This window comes from Prunus mume, linkage group LG6 (genome assembly GCF_029339155.1).
Source record: "Prunus mume cultivar Tortuosa linkage group LG6, ASM2933915v1, whole genome shotgun sequence".
Classification (NCBI taxonomy): domain Eukaryota; kingdom Viridiplantae; phylum Streptophyta; class Magnoliopsida; order Rosales; family Rosaceae; genus Prunus; species Prunus mume.
The window spans coordinates 2,977,636-3,004,618 of record NC_142703.1 but is presented as its reverse complement, the minus strand read 5'-3'; the positions used below and the strand labels follow the sequence as shown (position 1 = coordinate 3,004,618).

The window sequence follows — 26,983 nt, the reverse complement described above, 5'->3', positions numbered from 1 at the left end:
TGTAAGACAATGAACTGTTGTCAAATTTAATAACCTTAATCCCAACATCTATAAGTTAATCAAACAGCGGCCCCAAGAGATTCGTTTTATTTAATTGAAATAGACTATACTGAACCACCAAATAGTGTGCAGTTATTCAATCTCTTGTCTTCTTGTTGAACTAAAATGAGAGATTATGGATAGCTATAAGCTTACACTCTTGATATAGGCCTAATTAGGGAGATCCAATAGGTTAGTTCAATTAACCCGTTAGGCTTGGATTGTTTGGGTGGGTGTGGGCCTCGAGACAAGTAAAGAAAGAGATGGATAGATGAGGTTTCTTTTTTCCTATAAGAAGGTCTATATACTTTTCATTTTTATTTATTTCAAGAAAAATATCTTGCCTCCGAAGAGATTGGTGAAGATTTACATGTTTTTACAATTAATTAAAATGGAAACACGTAGCAAACATGGGTTTAGCCAAGTTGGCTAGAGCGGATGTACTCTCCACTCTGCACCCTAGTTCGAATCTTCTCCGTAAACTTGCTTGATCAAGATTAATATTCTTATTTTTACACATTATTTAACTTTATTCACTTTGTGATTTTATCAATCACAAATACAATCGGCACTACATTCTTCTATTTTTTTGTTTGGTTTACAAGGGTGGCCAGGGATGAAGGGAGATCCCAAGTTATAGGCTTAGAATGTAGGGTTCAATGCTTACGAGCCCTAAGCCAGATGCTTACCAACTGAGAAGTGACAGTGCATCCAATGTCCTCATACAACCTCACCAAATGGACTCTGTTAGATATTGTTTGAGGAAGCTCAACCCCATCAGAACTCAAAGCTTTTTCGCAAACCACAATCGAATCAACGATGCGTGCCGCCGTATAGTTGACCATATCATCTTCCTCCTTCACCCTCTCTAGTGTGCCCTGGAAAGCCGATGCCACTGATCCGTACGATTGTGCACACTGTTGAATAGCTTTGGTGCCGGTCTCCATCTGCAGATAACTGTTAAACAACTCTTGTGTATCTGTAGCAGTTTCTGCAGCTATCTCAAGAACATTTATAGCAACATCTTTGAGATCGTTGGATGCAGAGGATCGAATTCGAGCATCTGACGAAAGAATTTTTATGCATTCGGTGTAGTTTTGATGGAATGAGTCTCGGGTTTGCTTACAAACACTTCTAAGTAATGGAGAGGCTCTTGCGTCTGCGGGTGCAGGAGAAGAAGAGAGGAACAAGAGGAAGAAAGCAAAGAACAAGACATAAGAAAGTTGGGAGTCCATTGACCAAGGTAGACCAAAAGGCTAAATTATTGAAGTCTTGTTTTTATTAGTAACTATTTGGTTGTGTGTGATGCAATGAATGAATGGGAGTAGGATATATATGAGAACCCCAGGGCCGGTGTGGGCATAAAATTTAGGAGCGCAGAAGCTGGAGAACCATCTTGTTCTAACGTATTCATGAACAGATTTTGTTGTTAGTATTATTATTTTTTTATATTTGTTGTTGTGTTTGTTCTCAAGGAGCTGGATCCTCTGTCAGTTACTTTTTCTCGGCACCCGACGACAAATTACCAATCATGATCATTTGAGAGATCCAATGGTCACAATTGTGCCTCAAGATCATTCTAAAACCATTTCTGAAAAACCAAACGTGGATGCATTCTATTGTCATTAATTATTTTGTAGATTTATTTGCTGAAAAGCCAACAAGAACTATTACTACATAATTTTGGGGGCTAGTACTACATAATTTTTTTATTGGTACCGATAAAGTAACTCTAATTAATTTTTTTGGTTCATCAAATACACGTTGTTTGCTTATCATTTATACCATTTATGCTTTTTTTAATACAAGAGATATTGAGGGAGAAGGATTTGAATACAAGACTTTAGATGCATGGGAATAGCTCTTAACTACTTAATCTACAAGTCCCTCGCTATACCATTTATACCTTACTTGCTAAGACTTTGTTTGTACCATAATCAACTGAGCATATTTGCGCACTGGGACATAATCAACTGAGCATATTCGCGCACTGGGAGACCACAGCGCATACATACCCATAGCCTATCGAAGGTAACACACTTATGGGAATCCCCAAATACTGATGACACCATCATGATCTTAGCTACCGAAGACAGCTTCCTCCTATGTGGCAATTGCTTGTCGAAGGACATTGCCGAAGCCCTCAACTACATATCCTAAGCCTTGGACATGTGTCACCACCACGGTGACTTGCACAAAGTCCCATATTGAAACTTTGTACAAACCCCTAATTTCATTTCTCTATAAGAGAGGAATAGTGCCCAAGTAAAAAGTACTACTTTTCACATTTACTGTTATTCTATCAAAATTACTGTGTACCCCACACTTGTTGACTTAAGCATTAGAGAGCCTTTGACAAGTATCACATCGGTACCCGAAGCTTGACAATTGTTTCTTCCATCCTTCTTCTGCAGGATCACTTTGTGACCGAAGATCTCTTTTGCCGAAGGTCCACAACCCCCTAGTCATGCTGAAGACTCCATATTTCTTTTATCTAAGTTGAATCCAGTTTTGGACATCAATAGACTTCATGAGCTTTCAAGCTTCATTTTGTTTGGTTCCTTTTGATGAGCTTCAACCTTCACCCTAAGTTAAAAGACATTGTTAAACGGTATCTAACAAGGAGATTTAAGAAAAACGAAAATAACAACCACCAATAAAACTATTAGATCAATTGTCTAAAATTTTTGTGGACAATAAAATCTTTTGCAAAAACATTAGCAAGTGAGATGATATGTGTGTTAAATTTCAAAGAGATAGGTTAACCGCCCACTACTAACAAAACTGATATTAGCCAATATGTGAACACCACATGTTGGGAAGGGGTAAGGGTAAATGCCCATTAATTCAGGCTCAGTCAATCAACCTGCTCTGATACCATGTTAAATTTCAGGGAGACAGGTCAGCGGCCTACTACTAGCAATACAGATATTGTTGCCAACTTAACCACCTACAAAGCCCACTAAGTATTGGGTTTTATCACAAACAGCATCGGTGTTATTAAGAGTGGTGCCATTTATTATTTATTGTATTTCATTTAGTTTCCGATGTATGACTTATATTCTTTAGCAATGTAGAATCACATCAAGAGAGTTTGATTAATAGAACTTTATCCTACAAATGTACAATTAATTGTTATGAAAATTTGCTCAATGTGATGTCGGGTGGTTTGGAGCTTGGCTCACTATGTTTGAAGGAAGAAGGAAGTAGACAAGCAAGTGGTCGGCAGTTGCAGCCAGATTGTCGATTTTTGGAAATTGTTATTGCAAATACGTAGTGCTTGTTTGGCAATATGCGAGGAGGAGGGAGACAAAATTGATATGTGATAAGGTTTTCACAGCCAAGTATTTGAAAAAAAAAAGAAAACAAGGGCCAGTAACAATAGCATCCACGGGTATCAATGCTAATATCTCTTCTTCTTATTCTTCTTGTGTTTTTTTCCTTTTTATAAATAAAATATAAAATAAAAGTGATATTCTAAACTACATACGGGAGAATTTCTCACGCACAACTATTAGATCAATTGTATCATAACAACAATAGTTATTTGTTTATTATTTTTAAGGTAAACTGGTGAATACTCCCCTGAATTATCACGCTTGTCGAAATCTCCACCATGAATGATTTTTTTTTTTCCAACCAATTTAGCTCTCAAACTATTTTAAATGGTCAATTTAGCACCTGGCGTCAAGTTTTTAGACTTCCATCCAATTTTCTGTTAATTATAAGGGTAAGTTTGTCATTTTACGAGGACAATACCAAAAAATAATAAAGAAAATATAAAATCATGATTTCTTCTCTCTCTTTCTTTTTGTTTGTTCTTTTTCCTTTTCCATCTTCTTCCTCTCTTTCTCTTTTCTTTCTTCTCTCCCCGTCTACTCCAGCTTTTTCAAATTTATTAGCTCCAGTTGTCCTCTTTTTACAAATATCCAGAGGCTCCACTGCTGTATCAAAATTTGTCGGTTCATGCAACAAAAGCATTTGGAGGGAGATTAGCAGCGAAAGATTAATAACAGCCAAGAGAATGCTAAAATTGAAGGAACGCTTGTAAAACACAATACGAGAAGGAAGAAGAGGAAAGGACGAGTGAATAAATAAACGCGCAATCTTCACACCTCATAGAAATATGCCACACAGACCCGGTATTTTGGGGAGGAGTTGATAACTTGATGCAATCCCTAAATCTCATTGACCCAATCGAGAACAAGTAGGTGTCGATGAAGATGTAAACATATCTTGATTCTGATTATATGTTTATTTACAAGGACCAACCATTGGCATTCACTCGAAAACCCTTGTGGATGTGGGATTGTAAACAGAGAGTCTTGGGATGAAGGGGTTGGGGAAGACGTTGATTGCCTTCCCCACCTCCCCAATTTTCTTTAATTTTTGTCTTCTTCTTCTTTTTTAGTTTTGTAGTTTTAACAATTTAATTATTTTAAACTTTAAAAAAAAAATTAAATTTTAATTGAACAGTGAATCACGTGCCTAACATGTGACATTTAGAGAGAAATTGGATGAAAACTAACGGTAGGGGCTAAATTGACCATTTAAAATAATCTGAGGGCTAAATTGGCTGAATAAATAATCCAGGGTGGAGATTTCGATAGTCGATATAGTTCAAGGGGGTATTCAGCAGTTTACCCTTATTTTTAATTTGTTATTCAAGTATATAACAATTTCTTGACAAAAAAAAAAAAGAGGTTTACAACAATTTCACTATCTCATCTCATCTCGACCCTATGTCAATCACTCCTCCGGAAGGAAGAACATGTTCTAGTAAGTAATATTAGTTGAAACATGCCCTATAAGGAGAACATGTTCGGAAGGAAGAACTGATCTAGACTAATATAAGTTTCTTTCTTGTTCAGGCTTGGATGCATAATTTATCTTTATTCACTTTGTTCTTTAGTTACATACATTTGCAATACATTCTTTTATGGGAGATTCACTATTATACCCAATATAGAGGCTCAAATTATAAAAATACCATATATAAAATGGACTTTAGAAACACACCAAAAGTCCATTTACAACATAACAAAGAGGTTTTTAACTTCTTATAAATTACAAAATCGCCATAAATTTCTTAAAACAAGTCCAACCCCAAAACCTCATAAAAAAACCCAAAATACTCAATAGGGTATCAAAGTAATTTAATAATCAAACTTAAATTCAATAGGGCCAGCTGCCATTTTTTGGGTTTGTTTATAGAAATTCAATGATGTAGGGTTTATCTATATTATTAGTGCTAAAAATGGGTATATGACTAAATATCTCTTCTTGTATCTCACTCTTCTCAACTTTCCCATAATGTGTAGGTTTCAATGCTTTTGACCCTTAAGCCCGATGCTTGCTAACTGGGAAGTGAGGGTGAATCCAATGTCCTTATACAGGCTCACCAAATTGACTCTGCTAGATATTGTATGAGGAAGCTCAACTCCATCAGAACTCAACGCTTTTTCGCAAACCGCGATGCCATCAGCGATCGGTGCCACCGTATACTTGACCATATCTTGGTCCTCCTTAACTCCCTCTAATGTTCCTCGGAAAGCCGATGCCACTGATCCGTATGATTGTGCACACTGTTGAATAGCTTTGGTGTTACTCTCAGTCATGCGTAGATAACTATTAAACAACTCTTGGGTATCTGTAGCAGTTTCTGCAGCTATCTCAAGAACATTTATAGTAAGATCTTTAATATTGGATGCTGACGATTGAATTCGAGCATCTGACCCAATAGTTTTTATGCATTCAGTGTAGTTTTGATGGAAAGAGTCACTGGTTTGCTTGCAAACACTTCTAACTAATGGAGACGCTCTTGCATCTGCGGGTGTAGGAGAAGAAGAGAGAAAGAAGAGGAACAAAGCGAAGAACAAGACATGAGAAAGTGGGGAGTCCATTGACCAAGATATGAGAAGTTTTCTTGCTAAATTGTTGAAGGTTTCTTGTATTAGTAAATATGTGATTGTGAAACAATGAATGAATGGAGTATATTATATATATGAGAATCCTAAGGCCGGTATGGGTCTAAAATTTTGGAGCGTAGAATATGGAGAACCATCTTCTTCTAACGTTGATGAACTGTTTCGTTGTTTTGTTATCTTTTGGGTATGTTGTTGTTTTAGAATAATCTATTGTAATTGATATGTTATTATTGTAATATGTCAATTATAGCTGTACATAGAGTAGTTTACTTGATATAGGTATAAAAATCCAAATCAATCCCTAGGATTGAGGATTATGACTTTGTAATATTGGTAGTAAGAATGATGTTAACTTTGCCATTAGTTGGATTATGATTTTTTTTCTTCTTTTTTAATTAGGAATAAATTGGGCTTTTGTTTGAAGGATGATGTGTCAATTTTTAAGTCCCTTAGATTAAATTTTAATGAGGTGGTGTATGGAGAACAAAAGTAAAGTAGATCGTGGCAGAGAAAATTAGAGCAGAGGATCTGGATCCACTGTTGTTAATACAACAAAATCTTTCAACCAAACATTCTTTACATGGTATAGAGCGGGCAGGTTGACTGAACCACATTAAACCCAAATCAAACAAACTCAAATCAAACAAAAAATCCCAAATTGAACCAAAATCAAACAAATCCCAAATGAAAAAAAAAGTAGAAAAAAAGACAAATGTGGTTCACTAAAAAGTGGTCCCACATGAGGAGGAGTGTTGAAGAATACACGAGTCCCACATCGAAAACTTAACAAAATAGGAAGTTCTATATAAGAAATAGGTCCGCTCCTAATAACATCGAGCCCTTTTGTATAAAACCCAACACCTGCTAAATAGGTTGTTAGGTTGGGGACAATATTGATGTTGCTAGTGGTGGGCCAAAGGCATGTCCCTTTAAAATCTTAACATGGTATCAGAGCACCGTCTTGGGGCCTGATTACTTGACTCTCCTAGAACCCTAGCAAACTTTCCAACACCATGGCAAGAGAAGATTCAACACCCCCATAAACCAACAATTCCAATTCCAAAAATTCGAACAATAGCAACGATAATCCTTATATGGATTCATCAAACCCATACTATGTTCATCATTCAGATCATCTTGGTCATATGCTTGTTCCAACAAAATTGAACGACACCAATTAACCATCTTGGAGTAAATCCATGGTGCATGCTTTCACAGCCAAAAACAAAATTGGCTTTGTCAATGGCTCCATTAAGCCCCCATCAGAAACAGAACTCCAGGCACAATATGCTCTCTGGAATCAGTGCAATAGTATGATTTTATCATGGCTTGCTCATTCAGTGGAGCCTGATCTAGCCCAAGGAGTTGTTCATGCCAAAACTGCCTAACAAATGTGGGACGATTTTCAGAAGTCTATCGCAACTCTCTCACAAGGCACCATGACAGTCACGACCTATTTCACAAAACTCAAAGGCCTTTGGGATGAATTAGAGACATACATAACTCCTCTCACCTGTAATGAGATGAAAGCACACAACGAACAAAGAGAAGAAGATAAGATGATGCAATTTCTCAAGGGCCTTAATGACACATTTAGTGGCGTTCACAACAACATCCTCATGATAACACCATTGCCCTAAGTCCATCAAGCTTATTCACTCATCATTCAAGACGAAACACTACAACATATGACATCGGGACCAACCGAGAACTTTTCTATTGCCACAACTATCCAAAGTCGTCCAACCAATTCCAAAATTAAACATTGTGATCATTGTGATCACAATGGTCACATAATTGCAAATTGCAGGCAATTAAAATTCCATTGCAATTTTTATAATTGAAATAGACACAGAAGAAACTTGATGATTCACAAATAGAACACATCAAGTGGTCAAGGAAATCATGCTAGGAATGAAAACCAAAGGTCCAATTGAGGTGCAAACTCACGTCGAAATTTCGGTTTCTCCAGTAGTAACACGTGCACCTTCACGCAGCAGTCACATAGGTTTGTTCCACATTCATGCTCATCTTTCCCATCCGCACATGTGGCCCAACAAGCCGACTCAAGCTCCAGACTTTCTTGAGTGGACTTATTACTAAACAATACCAACAATTGGCCATATCCATGTCACTAATCAACACCAATGCATCATCATCCTCTAGTGATAATCATGCAGTTGCGAATGTAGTAGGTCTATCCACCTTTACTGTCCCTTCAATCAATTATGTTTCTAGCAAACCTTGGATTTTGGATAACGGGGCTACAGATCATATTACATATGATTATACACTTTTCACAAAAATTCAACCAACTCACATTCCCATTGTTAACTTACCCACTGGTTCTTCTGCACCAATTACTTCAATTGGCACAATTCCTTTTAATAACACCATCACCTTAGATAATGTTTTGTGTGTTCCTTCCTTTTGTTTGAATTTAATGTCAGCCAGTAAACTTACCGAGTCACTTAATTGTTATGCTATATTGTTTCCCACATTTTGTGTTTTATAGGACTTGGCTACCAGGAAGATGATTGGTATGGGTAAACAACGTGGTGGTCTATATTACATGTTGGCTTTACCAAGGACACATGTTTCCTGTCAAGTTTCACAAACCTCCAATTTATGGCACCCTCGTCTCGGACACCCTTCACCTGCTCGTTTTCATTTACTTTCTTCATTGCTTCCTTCAAAAATTGTTTCTATTGAACATGATTGTGGCATTTGTCCTATGGCCAAACAAATAAGAATTATTTCCATTTCATTGCATTCAACATTTGACTTATTACATTGTGACATTTGAGGTCCGCATAAAATAGCCTCTCATTCAAGAGCTTTTTTTTTAATTTTTTATTTCTAATAATTATTGATGATTTTACTCGATGTACTTGGCTTTTTTTGATGGTTTACAAATTTGAAACACAAACTCTTCTAAAATCTTATTTTACTATTGTCAAAACTCAGTTCAATTTCAATGTTAAAGCTATTCGCACTAACAATGGTTCAGAATTTTTATCCATGAGAGAGTTTTTTGCAAACCAATGGGATTGAACATCAATGATCATGAGTTCACACTCCACAACAAAATGGAGTTGTTGAGTGCAAACATCACCACATTCTCAATGTTGTCTGTGCTTTACATTTCCAAGCCAATTTTCCTCTCAATTTCTGGAGGGGAAGTTGTTTGAATCGCTATCTATCTCATAAATCGTTTGCCCACTCCATTATTGTCCAATAAGTCACCCTTTGAGTTGCTCTATCACCGATCACCAACCCTTGACCATCTTAGAATTTTTGGGTGTCTTTGTTATGCTACTATGACTCATCCCATACAAAAATTCGATGCTCGTGCCACACCATGTATTTTTGTTGGCTATCCCATGGGACAAAATGGCTACAAACTTTTTGATTTGCATAGATCCAAAATTTTTGTCAATCAAGATGTTCAATTTCATGAATATATTTTTCCTTTCTCCACTATCCTACCTCAACCTCAACTTGCTTCCTTCACTCATGTTCTTCCTAACCCAATTTTCGACATTCCCCAATCACTTTATCTAAATACAACCCATCTGCTATCTCCACCCCTTTCGACCCTAGCCCCAACTAGCCCTGACACAACTACTTAGGACCCTATAGGTCCACCTCCTAACGCATCCCCTGTAGAACCTACAAGCCTCACTCATTCATCCCCACAACCCCACCCTACCAACCCCACTCTTTAGATTGCCACCACTAGTCATGTGGTCCCCACCCCCTCCCAGGCGCCCCAACAACCCACTTTTCCTATCTCTCTTTCATCTGACAATACCTTGTCACTCATTCCTTTTCAGTCAGAACCGACCCTACCTAGTCCACCACATTTATCTCCTATAGCTCTAACACATCATTCCACTCATCCAAGGCAAGCTCCAGTATGGCACCAATATTACCACTTATCCAACCATGCCTCTTCATTTGCTGTTACAGGTACAAAATACCCACTCTCATTCCTTGTCTTATTCTAGCATTTCATCGCCCAATTTTTCCTTTTCAGCTAACATTTCAGGCACCACCGAACTCACCAGTTATGCTCAAGCTATCCTTGATCCCAATTGGATGCTCAAGCCATGCAAACAGAATTAGACACTTTGGCACAAAACCATACTTGGACCCTCATCTTGCTGCCACCTCGACACAAACCCATTGGTTGTAAATGGGTTTTCAAATTCAAATATAAATCTGATGGCATCATTGATCATTACAAAGCCTAGCTTGTGGCCAAGGGCTACACACAGGTGGAAGGCATTGATTACTAGGAAACATTCTCTCCCACCGCCAAACTCACCACATTGTGTTGTCTTCTTACTGTTGTCGCTGCTCGTAATTGGTTCATCCATCAATTAGATATTCAGAATGCCTTCCTCCATGGCGATTTGCACGAAGTTGTGTACATGGGAGCTCCTCTCAGACTTTGCCAACATGGGGAAAATACCGTATGTCGACTCAATAACTCCCTTTATGAACTTAAACAGGCTTCCAGGAACTGCTTCTCCAAATTTTTTGGTGCTATTCAATAGGCAGGCTTTCATTAGTCAAAATCCGATTACTCATTGTTCACCAAGGTTCAAAATAATTCTTTTGCTGTAATTCTTATTTATGTGGATGATATTCTTCTCATAAGGAATGATTTACAAGAAATGGAGCATCTCAAATCTTTTCTCCTCAAGCATTTTCGCATCAAGGACCTTGGTGATTTAAAATACGTCTTAGGTATTGAGTTCTCTCATTCCAAGAAATGTATTTTCATGTCTCAAAGAAAATACGCAGTGGAGATATTACAGGATGCAGGTCTCTTAGGCTATAACCCAAATAAGTTTCCTATGAAATACTGACGGTTAGTGGGACGCTTAATCTACCTCACTGTAACAAGGCTCGACGTAGTATATTCAGTTCGGACATTGAGTCAATTCATGCATGAGCCTAGAAAACCACATTGGGATGCAGCACTCTGTGTTCTCAGATTCATCAAACATTCTCCAAGTCAAGGCTTATTATTTCCTGCATCTAACAATCTTGCTTTGAGAGGTTAGTGTGATTCAGAACATGCTGGTTGTTGTACCACAAGAAAATCTATCACAAGCTTTTGTATTTTTATGGAAAATTCTCTTATCTCATGGAAATCCAAAAAGCAACAACACGTTTCTCATTCATTCGCAGAAGTAGAGTATCGAGCCATGGTGTTTGGGGGTGGTGAAAATTCACCCAACTCGGGCACTTTTCGGAAACACGAGCAGCCGGGCTACAGTTTATTGTGGCCAAAATGGCTCGAGATTTGGAGAATAGGCGGTCGGGTATTGAATTGCTAATATGCGGCCGAGCTACATGGCTAGGAGAATGGGCAAGGCTGCGTGGCTGAAAGAAAGGACTGGGCTGCATTCGAGCTTGGTTGAAGAGTGCGGTCAGACCACGCAGCTAGAAGATGCGGCCGGGTTTTGGTAGAGTCGCGGCCGTGCTCTCAATCGCAGGGTAAAGAAATGTGGTGGGCACGCCAAAGGAGCCGGGTCGGATCAAGTTGGGCAGCTTCAAAATGCAAGCGGCCGATCTAATGCGGAGAATTCCTAGTGGCCGAGAATTCCTAGCAGCCGAGAATTCCTAGTGGTCGAGAATTCCTAGCAGCCGAGAATTCCTAGCGACCAAAGAATTCCTAGTGGCCAAAGAATTCATAGCGGCTGAGAATTCCTAGCGGCCGAAGTGCTTTCTTAAAAAGGTGCCCAAGGTCTTTTCTTCAAAGGCCATGATGCCTTCTCAAAAATGCAGCTGAGGTGTTTTCTTCAAAGGGCATGGTGTACCTTGGTACCCTTCTCTCAACACTTGGGCAAGCAAAGTCGGGCCGGGGGAGTTGAAGTTCGACGAGAGGTGTGTCCGTTGAGTTCCCAATATTCGAATATTTGAATATAGTCCAACGTAAGGCCAAACCCAACATCCAAATATTTGGAGCTCCCATACCACCTACCTTGGCGGATGGTTGATAAATGGTCAACCAACCCTAGAATTCTAAAAACTGAAGGGGCACGAGGTCCAGATGTCAAGATGAAATCTCGGAGGTTAAGGCCCAAGCCACGGATTCACGCCCAAGATTTCCGAAGGTCAATATGCATGTGATGGAGGCCTCACAAGGAAACAAATCAAGGAGATTGATGATAGTTTAGCATATTCCAAAACATGAGAGAATCAAGCAATTAGAATATTTCCACTGATTCAAGGGGCTTCAAAAGGAAAGAGTTTTAAAAGAGTTGACATTTGGCCATTCAATGGCCAGCCCATGGGCTGACGAAAGCCCTATATAAATCTTACCAAACGAAGGCAGAAGACACACAACATCAGACAGACAAACCTATTTTTTGTCTCGCACTTTTCTTTTTCTAGACTTAGGATTTTACTTTTCATGCCCCTAGTGTAGCGAGTTTTTCCTTTTCTTAGTGTAAGTTTAAATTCACATTCAATTTATATTTTCTTTCATTTAAATTCAAGTTCATTTCAATTGCTTTACTTTTCATTGTTATTGCACTTCAATTAAATTTAATTTCAAGTTCATTTTACTTTATTGTTTTTATCGCTTTCATTTCATTCTTGCTTTATTTATTGCTTTGATTCATTTTATCACACTTTAATTCTCGTCCTTATGTTATTTATCTTTCGCACTTTACTTCACGCATTTGCCTTTAAATTATATTTAAGTTTAAACACCTTTACTTTACGCACTTGTTCTTCGTTTCATTACGTTTCACCTTCAATCTTCATCTCCACCCATTCCACATCATTTGGTCGCTCACATAAAGCCTTGACCGTGAGGTAGTAAAAGAACCTAGGCCATGAGGAGGTTCCTTCCTCAGCCGAACAATCGTTTAGTTAAAGTTAGATCTTAGTCGCAACATATCCATCTACTCACATTCCATTCAAGCCTAAATTCGGGGCTTGGTGGTGGCACGCCTCACACTCAAAAAAAGAAGAAACAAAAGTTTCTTCCGCCGGCTGCCTCGGCCGAAAAGGGGGAAACACATGGCTAACGCTTGTTTGGAACTCACTTGGCTAGGATACATACTACATGATTTGAGAGTCCCTCAAGTTAACCCGACTCCATTATATTGTGATAATCAAGCTGCTTTATATATTACTGCGAACCCTGTATTCCATGATTGCACCAAACATATTGAGATAGACTGTCACATTGTTTGAGAAAATATGCTTGCCGGACTAATCACTCCTTCATATGTTCTGTAACATCCCACATCGACCAACGGAGAGGGGATAATGTGCCTTATATGCACATGCCCGCCTTCATCTAGCACGAGGCCTTTTGGGAGCTCACTGGCTTTGGAGTCATGGGAACTCTGACGTTAAGCGAGTTGAGGCTAGAGCAATCCCAGGATGGGTGACTTACTGATAAGTTTCTCGTGAGTTCCCATAAACAAAACCGTGAAGGCAAAGAGGGGGGTCCAAAGCGAACAATATCGTGCTACGATGGAGTCGATCCCAGGATGTGACAATTTGGTATCAGAGCCACTCTGCCGTGTGGTGCAAGTGTGCCGACAAGGACGTCAGGCCTTTAAGGGAGGTGGATTGTAACATCCCACATTGACCAACGAAGAGGGGGTAATGTGCCTTATATGCACATGTCCACCTCCATCTAGCATGAGACCTTTTGGGAGCTCACTGGCTTCGGAGTCATGGGAACTCCAAAGTTAAGCGAGTTGGGGCTAAAGAAATCCTAGGATGGGTGACCCACTGGGAAGTTTCTCATGAGTTCCCAGAAACAAAACCTTGAGGGCAGATAGGGTGGTCCAAAGAGGACAATATTGTGCTATAGTGGAGCCGATCCCGGGATGTGACATGTTCCTTCCCATGCTCAGTTAGCAGACATTCTTACGAAGCCTTTGGGAAAGTACGACTACACTAGATTAAGCAGCAAGTTGGGACTTCATGACATTCACTCTCCAAGTTGAGGGCGAGTATTAGAATAATATATTATAATTGATATGTTATTATTGTAATATGTCAATTGTAGATGTACATAGAGTAGTTTACTTGATATAGGTAGACAAATCCAAATCAATCCCTAGGATTGAGGATCACGCTATAGTGACTTTGTATTATTGGTATTATATATTTTGCTGTATACTATTGTCAATACAACAAAATCTTTCAATCAAACATTCTTTTCATGTTGTGCTTGTTCTAATCCTTCCAGTTTTTTTTTCTCATACCAAATACCAAATTTCTAATCACGATAATTAATTAAAGAGATCCAGTGGTCAAATTTGTGTCACATGATCATTCTAAAATCATTTGAGCAAACCTCCAAGAAAAATGAAAACGAGAAAATAAATTTGTGTTTTAAAAACTTGTCTGCTACTTTATTGGAAAATAATTTCAAAAAATAAGTAGAGCCAAAACGCGTCTGACACCATAATGTTTTTGTTACAAAGTAATGAAGTAGCCAGAATTGTTCTTTTGGTTCATCATTTCCACATATTTTGCTCAAAATTTGACACCATTTATAAAAGTAATTAATCAAATCCTTCATTTGGAATATTTGTGGGATTTAATCATCATGGAGAGATTGCTATTTTTGAGGCGGCAACATGGAACAATAAGACCACTAGTTCATTTATATATATAGTGGGTCTTTAGGTTTAGTGGTCCCTGAACTTTGATTTAAATATAAAATACTAAGAGCTGGAATGTTTCAAATTAAACTTTTACAAATATTTTATGCTCCCATTTTCTCCTCTCATTTTTTCATCTTCAATTTAAATATATTAGGTAAAAAAAGGGGGAGAAATCAATAGGTGATGAAGGAGTGATTGAAGAAAGAGAGTAGTAGAGTTGCATACTTTTTACGAACTAAGAAACAGGAATGGAGGAGAGGGATGGATGCTTGAGAGAGAAGAGGAAGAAAATAGGTGCATAAATTAAAAATTATACAAAAATACCATTTTAACCCTGCATTTAATAGAAAATATAACAAAATTAACGGCAAGACCATTTGTCCTAACAAAAGTGAAATTGAAGAACCATGGGAACGATTTTGAAAATTGAGGGACCAAAATGCAAATTGGGTCAAAGTTCATGGACCATTAGACCTAAAAACCCTATATATAGTTGTTTGAAACATTTCAGGAGGTCATACAAACCTTATTTATTGAACAAGATTCCGCAGTGGCTTGTGCACATGTGCCTAATATGTATCTCATGGTAGACTCTACTCGATAGAGTGATGCTCTCCATATTGTTTCAGCCATTTGAAGTACATCAACTGACAGATGCTTACTTTGGCTTGTAGTGGAGGATACCAAGAACTTGTTGATGCAGATCAGTGGAGATGGTTCATCTCTGCTTCTTTTGAAAGCGCTTTGAAAAGCGAGTCGAGCCGCTTTTAAAAGCTATCAAAAGGGCAATGTTTATAAATAATCGGGATATTTTATTTTTCCCAAATACCTTAAACCTGCTTAACTTTAAAGTGAAGCAGGTTTTTGGCGGAAGAAAGCAATTCCACATGGGGCCTAGTGGTAAGTCATTACGCGCATATAAAACTGTTTCTTCTTTTGTTAAGTCATTACCCAGCGATTCGAATCCAATGTTGAGGGAGGTGACAAATTTGAATCCCTCTATCCCATAATGAAAATGAGAGGAAAAAACATTAAGTCATCACCTATGGAACTTAGAAAAAGTAATTGGTATTTTTAATAGTCATAATTTGTGTCTATTTTATTATTTTGTTTGTAAAAAGTCTTGCATTCTACCATTTTCCATGCTAACTTTCTTAAGGTATCAGAAATGTAAAAAGAAGTTCTATAAAGGGTTTAAGTATTGTTGGCCTTGACAGACCCGAATTTTTCACAAAACCCGAGATTTAATCTCATGGAGACCCCAAAGATCACACCCATGCTGGTTTCACTCCTTAAACAAGTAACCTCCTTCTTTAAGAGGAGTAAGGGCATGAGACTTTCTCACAAAATTCGCAGAATCTCCCCTGTAATTTGAACATTTCCCAAAATTTCCACTGCATAAAACGATTTAATAACCACAACTGGCAAAGACGCACAATGTAGTAACATGCAACATCTAATTGGCCTCCGGCCTTCAAATATTCCCAAAAAGATCTGCCAACAAAGTCTTTAGATAAAAATTTCCTTAAACATGGCAAGAACAAGCTCAAACACACTTATAATTGCCGAAAGCAAAACTCACCACTAACTTTTCCCCAATCCAACAAACGAGGTTTTAACATGCATCAATTATCATCTATAAATTATCACCATTCATTCCAGGGCCTCAGCCCATTATTACACACTTTATTCAATAGTACACCTACACAACCCTCCCTTAGCCAACCGGGAGTATGAACAAAATCTAAACATACCTCGATTTCAAACGAGTTTCAGGGCCAACAACAAGGTCCGCATCACACTCAACCAAACACATAATTAGAGTTTAACCCGTGGCTGCGCCTAGTTACTCCAGCGCCTACGTACCCTTACTGAGGGATCAAGCCACACGTAGTTCTTTCATATCAACGGTCACATCTCCGATAATATACAATTAATTAAAGCAGAACCAACAAATACATTTCAAATTTATCACCAATCAATTTACAATGAACACATTCTCAAACTCTTCCTTTACATCAAATCAACCTGCAACCATACCCTATCCAAGGCGTACGTTGCCGAACAACATCTCCCAAACCGGGGCGTAAACATTTATACATGTACAAGGTCCTCTCAAAGGACAATCTCACGATTTCAATCCCGAATCAAAAACCACATATACACATATATGTATATATATAATAACACACACCTCTCACCATCATCATGTACCAGAGGAAACAATCCAACCGGGGATCGTTTGACTAGTCCACATGGCAGAGCAATCCCTCAATTCACCATGCGTCTAGGGAACGAGCCGTCCAACTGGGGACTAACTCTCACCAAAGACGTGACGGACGAAGAATCAAGACCCGTGACGTCAGAACAATCATACGCGTGCGCACTACCCATCAAGGGTCTACGGTAACACCCGTTAAGGTATGCCCGTATCAACACATTCACAGATCCATATCCATTTCCATGTATCAAGATTCAAAGGGAGGTACATGTGATGCGCACATCATGTATCGGGAAACAATCCAACAGGGATTGTTGACTAGCTCACAATTATCCGGCCCTCAAACGGCCATGTGGCTAGGAACGAGCCGTCCAACTGGGGACTAACTCTTAGCCAAAGACGCGTACCGATAAAATCAAAGCTTGTACGTCGAAAACCAATCCTACACGCGCAGACTACCACCCCTCGGGTCTACGGCAACATCTCGTCAAGGATGCCCTGTATTTCAACATATCCAAACCATATCATAATATTCCCGGCATCCCACAATTCCGTGATCCAGTAAGAAAGCCCACACGAAACACGGCACGTGTGTGAATAGTAACCAGGGAAGGTACGTATGATGGTGGAGTTCGTAACCCTTATCACAACATTATAAAATGATATTTTCTTCCTTAATTCAATTGTGCCAAACCTCTATATCTTTCGGATATATCATAATTCTAAATCAGATAAAAACACATTGAAATATTAACACTTCCTTCCCAAGGCATCGTATTAAGAAGACATCCGAAGGGCCTGGGCAAAATAAATCTCAAACATAAAACCCATAACCGAAGAGGTATTTAAGATAGTGCGTATAGCACTTCAAACTGACAATCTATACTCTTTTCATACCTTTATAAATACATACAAAAATATATATATTAATTTCTAATATTGTAAGAACCTCAACTACAATTCACAGGGGGGCACTTATAGTGCCCTCAAGCATCTTTATAACATACTAATATATATATTTAAATATAATCCACTATTGCATCAACCTCAACCCCAAAATATAACATCCAATAAACCCCCAATTTATCACCATAAATTGATATCCTAATCCCACATAATCAATATCACTCAACAACCCCCAAGACCTGTCACTAGGGTCATTATAATCTTCCTAGGAAGGTAACACTACCTAGGAAGTCTCACGGTCAACCCAGGGTCAAACTACCCAGTCTCGGTTAAACGGGCCCCCGGGTCCACGACCTTCAATTTCCGACCCAACAGTTCCTATAGGTCCTACAAGGTCTAGGACACACGTGCTCCAAGTTTAATCCGGATCGGACGGTCAGATCGCTCACGATCGGACGATCGAACGGTTACGAAAACCCTAACCCTAGGGTTGGCTTATCCGGAGTATCCGGGACTCCGTTTTACGATCCGTCGAATCCTATACGATCCTAGTACTGCCTAGATCAACATATTATAATCTCAGGACCATCCAACGGTCCAAACCTAACAAACTCGAAAAATACGCAACATGCGATATCCGTTCGAAACTCTAACGATATCCAAATTGAAATCCGAGCACACCTACGCGCTCGTGACATCGAGAGGATCGCAGTGGGACAAAAATTCTCCTCAGTTACAGTGCACGCGCCGGCAGCGCGTGGGTGTCCAAAGCGATATCGCATCGCCGAAAAATCTTAAAATCTCGTGCCAAGACTCCTACCCTAGGTAATACACCTAATTTGGAGTCACTTTTGTTCTTGGGCATACCCCAAAAACTGACCGGAAGTGGCCGTAAATTCAATTTGAAAATCGGCCGAAACCTAATTCCAAAATCGAACTACAAACTCTCAAAATTTCTGGAATCCTATCCAACAGGCAGCTAGATCATGAAAAATAGTCGAGAATCCATACCTCATTCGTCCGATTTGGTGGAGAAATGAGAGAGAACGAAGACTTGGAAAATCTGTCAAAATCTGTCCGGAAACAGCTCGGATTTCTTCAATTTCCGGCCAGTACCGGCGGTTCCAGCGGCTGAAATTGGTCGGGACGGGAAGAGGAAGGAAGCCCGGTCATTTTGGTACCGGCCCCGTCGAGTTTGGTGGCCGGACGAACGAACGGCCGGCCAAAACGTGGCCGGCTGCGCTGCTGTCACGCGAAGAAGAGAGAGACAGCACGCAGAGAGAGAGAGAGAGAGAGGGTTTTCAGATTTTATTAAAAACCCATTTCGAAATATTTACAATTATGCCACTGAAGGTGTTTTGATCGTATCTCTCTCGTCACAACTCCGATTCGAGCCCACTACGTGTCTACGGACTCATCTCGCCGTGCTCTACGCAACGGTACTGTTGAAATTTCCAAATTCCATCCCGATCAAAAAGTCAACTCTAAACCTCACAAAATAATCTGAGGGCAAAATGGTCCTTTTATATGAATAAATTAATATGCACCAATTTATTTAGAACCGGGTCCTTACAGGCCTAAATTTCTTATGGATATTCTAAACAAGTATATAACTACAGAAAAGATGTAGTTTTCTGAAAAATTGCAAGGGCATTGCGCTCCTTCTGCAAGCTCGTAACTACAGAAAAGTCATCAATATAGTATTTGTGTGCTGGAAAATAAATTAGTAAATAAATTATATATAGAGAGATTTTATAAGTACAAGCAAAAGAGGAACACATTAATCAATATACAACATGTTTGTGCTTCTCATGCCACCAAATGCAATGCTATTCTATGTGTGTTATTTTGCCTCCTGGTTGGCTTCTCCCAGCACTTGAGAAGCATGTAAACTTTGTCTTTGGTGAATAAAACTAGGTGATATCTTTCACTCATTCGCTTCATTCACTTTGTATAAAATAAACATATTCCTCATCGGAACACATTCCTAGTTCTGATTAATTAAGTTTTCCGTTGTACCGGAAAATTCCAGATGGACCCGAAGTGATAGCGAATGCAATGTCCCTATACAACATGGCCACACGAATTGAACTGGGAACCAGAACTCCATCAAAAGTATGAGTACCCAACGGTGGCGCCACCGCGTTTAAGCAGATATCGTGGTACTTTTGGACCATTTCGAGGATGTAGTTAACAACATCATGATCCTTCTTTAGCTCCTCTATTGCGACTTGGAAACCTTTTACCACTAATCCGTACAAATCCCCGCAAAGTTGAACATCTGTGTTCCCACTGTTGCTAATGTGGAGAAGGTTGTTAAACGAAGCCAGGGTTACATTTGCATTTTCTTTTGCCAATTCAAGAGTGGCTATGCCGAGATCTTTGAGATTCAATGCCGATTTAATTCGAGCATCTGCCCAGAGAGCTTTCACACATTCGCCATAGTTTAAGTTCATGGATAGGGGTTCCTTACAAACACTTCTAACTAATGGAGAAGCTGTTGCATTTGCAGGTGTAGGAGAAGAGAGAAACATGAGAAAGGATGCAGTGAACAATACATAACGTAAAGGTTGTGGGGAGGCCATATTGGTCAATTTCTAGGTGATATTTTTGGTGCCAAAATAGACCTTGCAATATTGCTAATTATTTGACTGTGTTTGAGTAATGAATGAATGGAGTATCATATATATATATGAACCCCAGGCCAGGTATGGGTCTAAAATTAGGTGCAAAGAAGATGGGGAACCATCTACTTGTAACGTTGATTGGAACATGTTTTTGTTTCTTTCTGTTTGTTTTCCTCAAACCGCCTTAAAATCGGTTGCTTTTCACTGGAACCTGATTGAAATTCTGATTTTTTGTTTTTTGTTTTAAATTACGCACAGTATTCAATTTCGTTTGTTAAGCTTATAAGTATTTTTGTATATAGGTTTAGGCTATTGACTTGCAGATCAGATGTCTCGCGTTCAATCAATTTAATATCTTGGTTGTGTGTGTGAGAAAATTCCTTCGCTTCGCTTGTAGTTTAGACTATAACTTGTTCTAAAAAAAAAAACAACAGAGTTGCTGATTGTTTTACCTACAATCCGCCACGTATTCTCAAATATAAAGTTCAGGAACGCAATATATCGTAGATAACATCTCGAGTCTCGAATTTTATGTCTATAGACATGCAGTGAAACATGAGATTTGTTCTAAGAGATTAAGAAAAACATAGCAAGTTAGGAGGAGGCATCTGAATATTGGTTTCGATAGTGGGCCCATTCTTCACAATGAGCACGGTGTCCATACCCCTACTAGCATGACGTTCCAAATGACAGTGCATAAACCATACTCCTCAAATTAATATAAAGATTTATTTATTATGTTGTCCATACCCCTACTACCCAAATAATATGTACGCATGTGAATAATATATCTATGTTTGAGTTTTAAAATGTGTATTTTATTGCATCTTTGAGATTGAAAACAAAAATATTGTTTGCCTACGTGTATAATATATATGCGTACTATAGGCGAATTGGACGATTTATTGAAAATTCAAACATATACTTGATGTAACAATAAAGCATCTCAATAGAGTTGAATTAATTTATGAAAGTATGTCTAGCTAGATCCTATGTATATGATGTTTTTTGTACTGATCCTGGGCTTCTGAATCATCAAACTGCGTCGTAGTGAAATGTAAGAATCCAACCCAAAACCAATTGGTAATAGTTGAAGAGGCCCAAGATCTTTCAAACACTAAAAACGGTTCCATCATTGGATGACCGACACCAGCAAAATCATGTAGATGGTAATGATATTAGTTGTTTGATTAAGTAAAAGTGGGAGGCAAGTATTAATATGCATGTACCTGTAGTATGCTTGCAGTATATTAGTACTAGTTGGGGTAGCAAAACTTATGTTGTTCAAGCTAGCAGATAGCCTATTCCCATTAGGACCCCCACAAGTTGCATTAGCACCACATGATCGTTCATTTACAGAAAATGAGATGAAGATTCTACCACTGTACAGTTGTGTTGTGCAATTCCAAAGAATATTTCTTCGTTCATCACGGCATTCACTACACGAAGAAGATAGGTTTTACCATACACAACTGAGAGACTATATAGTTTCTGCAAAATATGTCTACTCGGAATTTTTTTTTTCCATGAACAATAATTGGCTACATCATGAAGGGAACCATGGCCATTTGTCTTTCTGCGGGTATTTATCTTCCCAATTTTGAAAAAAGTCCCGAATTCGAATGCCTCCTTCCTTCCTCACGCATTTTATATTTGAGAAAGTAAAAGACATATGGCATGTGCATATATATATTACTGCTATTCATTGTTTTCAAAAAATAATTAACACTTAGAACTTTTGTAAGTTTTGTTGTATACCGTTGAAGCAATTGTATAAAACTCCTGGCCAGCCGTTGATGGTGAAGCCATCTGAAGTTTTTGTGTCACGTCCGGTTTCCATGGCTGTAGTGATGCACGTTGTAAGCCACAGAGAGGAGAAGCCCATCAAAAAAAAGAAACCCCAGCAAACCAAGCATAGAACTCATTTTCTTTTTCAATCTCCTGTGTCATATATATACAAGTAAAAGAAACAGACGCGTTCTTGTATATGTATATATTTTCTGTCATTTTCAGCTGCCGTTTCATGTGAGCTAGGACTATATTTTAGGCACAAACCAAACTGGTGTTTAACGAAGATAAATTATTCATTTGAAAAGTTTTAATGGGTTCGGTCCAGTCAGCGATTTTTTGGTAACTAGTCCCTCCGCACGCACTTCCGCGCCTACGAGAATATATATATATATATATATATATATAATTTTAAATGTTTAAATTGTCTAATAAATCATTCTAATTTGTTAAATCACTGTAATTTAATAAATCGTCTAATTTTACTCTATTTCATCTCAATGTTTAAATAATTTATATAATGCACTATCTATATAATTAAGCTTCGATTAGTTATAAACTCTAGTAATTTATTGGGTGGGAGATGAAAACTTGTTCCGATATTCATTAGCCTCTGAAATTTATTTGGTGGGTATTGATGTGAAACATTGCTGTCAGTCTTGATCACCCCCTATTCAAAGGTACGACATGTGTTTGGTGTGGTTCCATATGATTTAGATGATATTGGCCATTTGAAGGACACTATTTGTATTTGTTTCTGTAAATTTCCCCATTTTGTGTCTTATCTTTTGACGTAAAAAAGTTAAAACTACTTTTATTTATTTATTTATTTTTTGGAGAAGAAAATTTGACTGTTCAAATTCTCTTTCACAGTTTTACTCTGCTGCAAATTGCTCGCTTTATAATTATCTCGTGTGTATTTGATCCCTATTATAATTCCTTTTCTTACTCCTCAAGTCATCTTCGTCTCCAAAACAAAAAAACAGAAACAGAGAGAGAGAGAGTGTGCGTGTGTGTGGGCGTGTTGATTTTCGATTGTAATTTCAATCTGAGGAATTAGGGATGAAGAAACAAGTGCCGCTCCAAGTGTGTTTCTCTTTCACAAGGATTCTGAAAGTAATGGCTCCTCCTACTCCTACCATTCTAACTTCAAAAACTCTTCTTGTCGGTCCTCCAACACTGCTCACAAGAAGATTAATGGCTTCCAACTCCAAATCCAACGGTGACATGGCCAAGAAGATCTCCGTGTCCCCTATTTCTTCCTTCTCTTCCTACGGTGATCCCTGCCAAGATCTGTTTTTCCACGTGAAACCAGCAGACACAGTCAGTGATGACGACATGAAGCAGCAGCAGAACCAGGCCTCCCTTAACTACCTGAAGCAACTGCTGCCAGTGGCCTGGTCTCACAATCCCCTAACCACCCTCAAGCTCATCTTCAATCTCCTTGCTATTCGGAGCAGCGGAAAATCTTATCAGGAAGGCTTCTACAAGGCTATGTTTTGGCTCCACCAGAACCACCCCAAGACGCTATTATGCAACCTCCCCTCCATTGCCCATCCATTCGGGAGTTTTTTTGACCTTTTCGAGATTCTCTACCGCCTTATAGAACAAGGCCAAGATGTTGCAGAGCGGCTCCACTGTGACCCAGACTATAAGCTCTTACACGACCAGGTTATGGATGTCTTCGTGGAGCAGTTGAAGTCTGATATTGACAAATTCAAGCAGCACAAGCTCGATTTGAAGCCATCCGATTATATAACTGACGGTGATGAAGACGAAGAAGAAGACGACGACGAAGATGACAAAGATGGTACTCTTGATGCTGACACTTATGCTGATCTTTTTGTTAGCGAGGCTGCAGTGTGTTGCATTAGCAAACACCCCGAGGACACCCGTGCTTCCCGCGCCGTTTTGCTGTGTGAAAGCATTGCGAGGAGGCTTTTCCCACCCAAACCAGATCAATCAAATCAATCATATCAATCATATCAATCACAAGAGTGGGAGCGGCTTAGGAATGAGGTTTTGGCTCCCTTGTACAGGTACTGGAACCGTCAAGGCATGTTTATTGGACGACATCGCTCTGAAGTTAAGATGTATTTGGAGGAGCTGAAAAAAGCAGGAGGAAGAGGAGGCAATTTGAGTGGCCATGGCAGCATAATAAAGCCGGATGCTATGCTCCCAAATGAGATCATACGCTATGTAGTAGAAGATGGGGATGTCGGCGAAGCGGCTGAGCTTCAGTGGAAGGCAATGGTGGAGGATATGTACCTAAAACAGCAGCAGCAGCAAATGCAGGGGCAGGGTTTGGGAAAATTTAAAAACTGCTTGGCAGTGTGTCACATCAATGATTTCATGGGCATACGCGCCAGCGAATTGGCGGTGAGTTTGGGACTTTTGGTGTCTGAACTGAGTGAAGAGACGGCATGGAAAGGAAAGGTGATCAGTTCCGGTCATTTGCCGGATCAGCTGCTGCTGCATTCGATAGAAGGGCATGATCTCAAGTCCAAGTGCGAGTTTATGATGAGGACATGTAGCAGTGAGTTGGGATCGTATGTCCATAATTGGAAGATATGGGATGTCATTCTGGAAGTCGCTGTGAAAGAGAACTTGAAGGCAGAGCAGATGGTTAAGAAGGTGTTTGTGTTCACCGACTTCGGATATGGTGGTGGTACATTCTTGAAGACTCTATATGAGGCAAAACAGAGCCAGTTTAAGGAGCAAGGGTACGGGGATAATGCAGTGCCACACATTTTGCTTTGGAATATTGGGTACTGGAACAAGCTTTGTATAGAACATCATCCAGGGGTGACACTGTTGAGTGGCTTCTCTGAAAACTTGCTCAAATCTTTCTTGGACAATGGTGGGGAAATTGGCCGGTGCCATCTCATGGAAGCAGCCATTGCTGACAAAGAGTATCAAGCTCTCTCTGTGGTGGACTGAACTTGAACTGAGATCCAGATCACGATCAATCCATTCAGTATTTGGAGGGACTGATCTGATGATTCATCATCTGGTATCATAAATTTGAAGATTATCAGTACATAGAATCTCATTGAATTAGTTTAGTAACCTTGAATTTAATTTGCTTAGAACTTTTGCACTGATGTAGTGTCTGACTTAGCCTAGCCAGTGCTTAGATGGATCTATATCTTAGATTCCTGATCAACATTTCCAATCATCATTGTACATCATCTGTTTTAGTTAAATTTTCTCTGACTAGAGCATTTACAAAGCATTGGACATACTGAGACATAAATCCCAAACACCATGAAAAACACTAGCAAAGAATACATGGACTTGGAACAAATTTCTTATTGTGACTATCCCTTGACAAGACGGCGGCGGAGAGAGAGGGAAAGAGACGGGGAGAGAGAGAGGGCTGGGATGAAGGGGAAGGGTGTGGGGCTGATCAGAGGTTTTCCTTTTCTCAGCAACTGCAACGAAGTCTTGAAGAGAAGAGAACAGAACTCAGTTTTAGTACATATATAATTTGCCGCCTAAAAGCAATGGATACAAACCATAAGAGAATTTTTGTTTAGAATTCAAACACAAAACTACTAAACTAAACAGAACAGAACAGAACTCACTCCATATATCGAAGAAGCGTGGTATATCTTCATCCTTGCTCTTGCTATTGGGACCACTATCACCGCAGCCATGAAAACGGTGATTGGTTTGTAGAAGTGAGTTTGACCAGAAGAGGGAAAGTCTCTCGCACAAGAGGCTGAAGTATCTAGTCTAGAGAAAACTTGCCCTGTTTTTTTGGTCTTAAGCGCTGTGTGGGTTTTTGGGATTATTTTTGTTGAATGTGTTTATTGAATTATGGGTTTTGACACAACTTCGGGTAATCAATCAAAGCTATGTCCTTTTCATATTCTTTTTTCGTCAAAAATGTCCTTTTCATATCAGCTGGATACTCCGCGGATCCTTTTGTTTTGTTTTTGTTTGGTGTGTGTGTTGTCTTTCTATTGATTTTCCTAGTGTTTTATAGTTTTGCAATTCTGAGTAGAAATAAAGAAAGCAAGTATTTCTCTCGGAAGAAAAAATAATAATAATAAAGCAAATACAACCTCAAACATATGTATGATATCGAAACAATCCTAGCTAACATAGCAAATGAACTGTTCAACATTCACCATAACCTCATCCATCAGTGCCCATTCACACGTTAAAAAAGGTATAACGGAGACGGCTAATTTTCGTATTGGTTTCAGATAACCACACGTTTAACACGAACATGGCTGAAGCAAAAAGATGCGGTGAGAATAACTGGACGGTACAAGTCATTCGAGAAGGAAGTTTTTGACATGTCCGAGTCACTCGAGAAGGAAGTTTGTGAGTCAAAGAAGAGGGCTAATGAAATTATATTGAAAGACATGGAGGAAAGGTTGAAGAAACAACAAGAGGCCATGGAAGAGTCGATAGCTTCTCTTAGGTCTGAATCAAAAATTTCTGTGGAGACTAAGGAGGACGTTGCTAACCTTTGTGAATTGGTGAAACTTAAGCAGTGGAAGGTAAAGTTGTTAATCCACGATTCCGGCCATTCACACGTTAAAAAAGGTATAAGGGAGACGGCTACTAAAGCTGGGCCACGATTCCATCCTCACCTTTTTTAACATGTGAATCAGCAGAATCGCGGATTAACAACTTTACCTTCCACGACTTTAGTTTCACAAATTCACAAAGGTTAGCAGTGTCCTCCTTAGTCTCCACAACAACTTTTGATTCAGACCTAAGAGAAGCTATGGACTCTTCCATGGCCTCTTGTTGTTTCTTCAACCTTTACTCCATGTCTTTGAATATAATTTCATTGGCCTCTTC

At 39.1% G+C, this 26,983-nt stretch overlaps 3 protein-coding genes, 1 long non-coding RNA gene and 1 pseudogene across 4 annotated transcripts; 1 reads left to right on the top strand and 4 right to left on the bottom strand.

Annotated features, from left to right (window-relative positions):
- Nucleotides 1–389: 389 nt before the first annotated feature.
- On the bottom strand, nt 390–1,522 carry LOC148915832 (uncharacterized). Its single transcript, XM_089054980.1, has one exon. It carries the CDS (start codon nt 1,272–1,274, stop codon nt 696–698), a length of 579 nt encoding a protein of 192 aa, XP_088911106.1. The 5' UTR covers nt 1,275–1,522; the 3' UTR covers nt 390–695.
- A 3,322-nt stretch (nt 1,523–4,844) lies between these two features.
- LOC148915831 (uncharacterized) lies at nt 4,845–7,384 on the bottom strand. Its single transcript, XM_089053851.1, has one exon. It carries the CDS (start codon nt 5,940–5,942, stop codon nt 5,364–5,366), a length of 579 nt encoding a protein of 192 aa, XP_088909977.1. The 5' UTR covers nt 5,943–7,384; the 3' UTR covers nt 4,845–5,363.
- An 8,849-nt stretch (nt 7,385–16,233) lies between these two features.
- LOC148915830 (uncharacterized) lies at nt 16,234–19,315 on the bottom strand. Its single transcript, XR_016128308.1, has 2 exons — nt 18,759–19,315; nt 16,234–16,648 (listed from the first exon to the last, which is right to left on the bottom strand). It is a non-coding gene; the product is annotated as an uncharacterized LOC148915830 (long non-coding RNA).
- Nucleotides 19,316–19,744: 429 nt separating this feature from the next.
- LOC148915829 (uncharacterized) lies at nt 19,745–20,332 on the bottom strand. The gene has a single exon (XM_089055001.1). It carries the CDS (start codon nt 20,330–20,332, stop codon nt 19,745–19,747), a length of 588 nt encoding a protein of 195 aa, XP_088911127.1.
- A 2,756-nt stretch (nt 20,333–23,088) lies between these two features.
- Nucleotides 23,089–25,394, top strand: LOC103336292 (uncharacterized; annotated as a pseudogene).
- The last annotated feature ends 1,589 nt before the right edge of the window (nt 25,395–26,983 follow it).

Coding starts and splice junctions, on each gene's coding strand:
- LOC148915832 (XM_089054980.1), bottom strand. CDS start 1,274: ATGGACTCCCAACTTTCTTATGTCTTGTTCTTTGCTTTCTTCCTCTTG.
- LOC148915831 (XM_089053851.1), bottom strand. CDS start 5,942: ATGGACTCCCCACTTTCTCATGTCTTGTTCTTCGCTTTGTTCCTCTTC.
- LOC148915829 (XM_089055001.1), bottom strand. CDS start 20,332: ATGGCCTCCCCACAACCTTTACGTTATGTATTGTTCACTGCATCCTTT.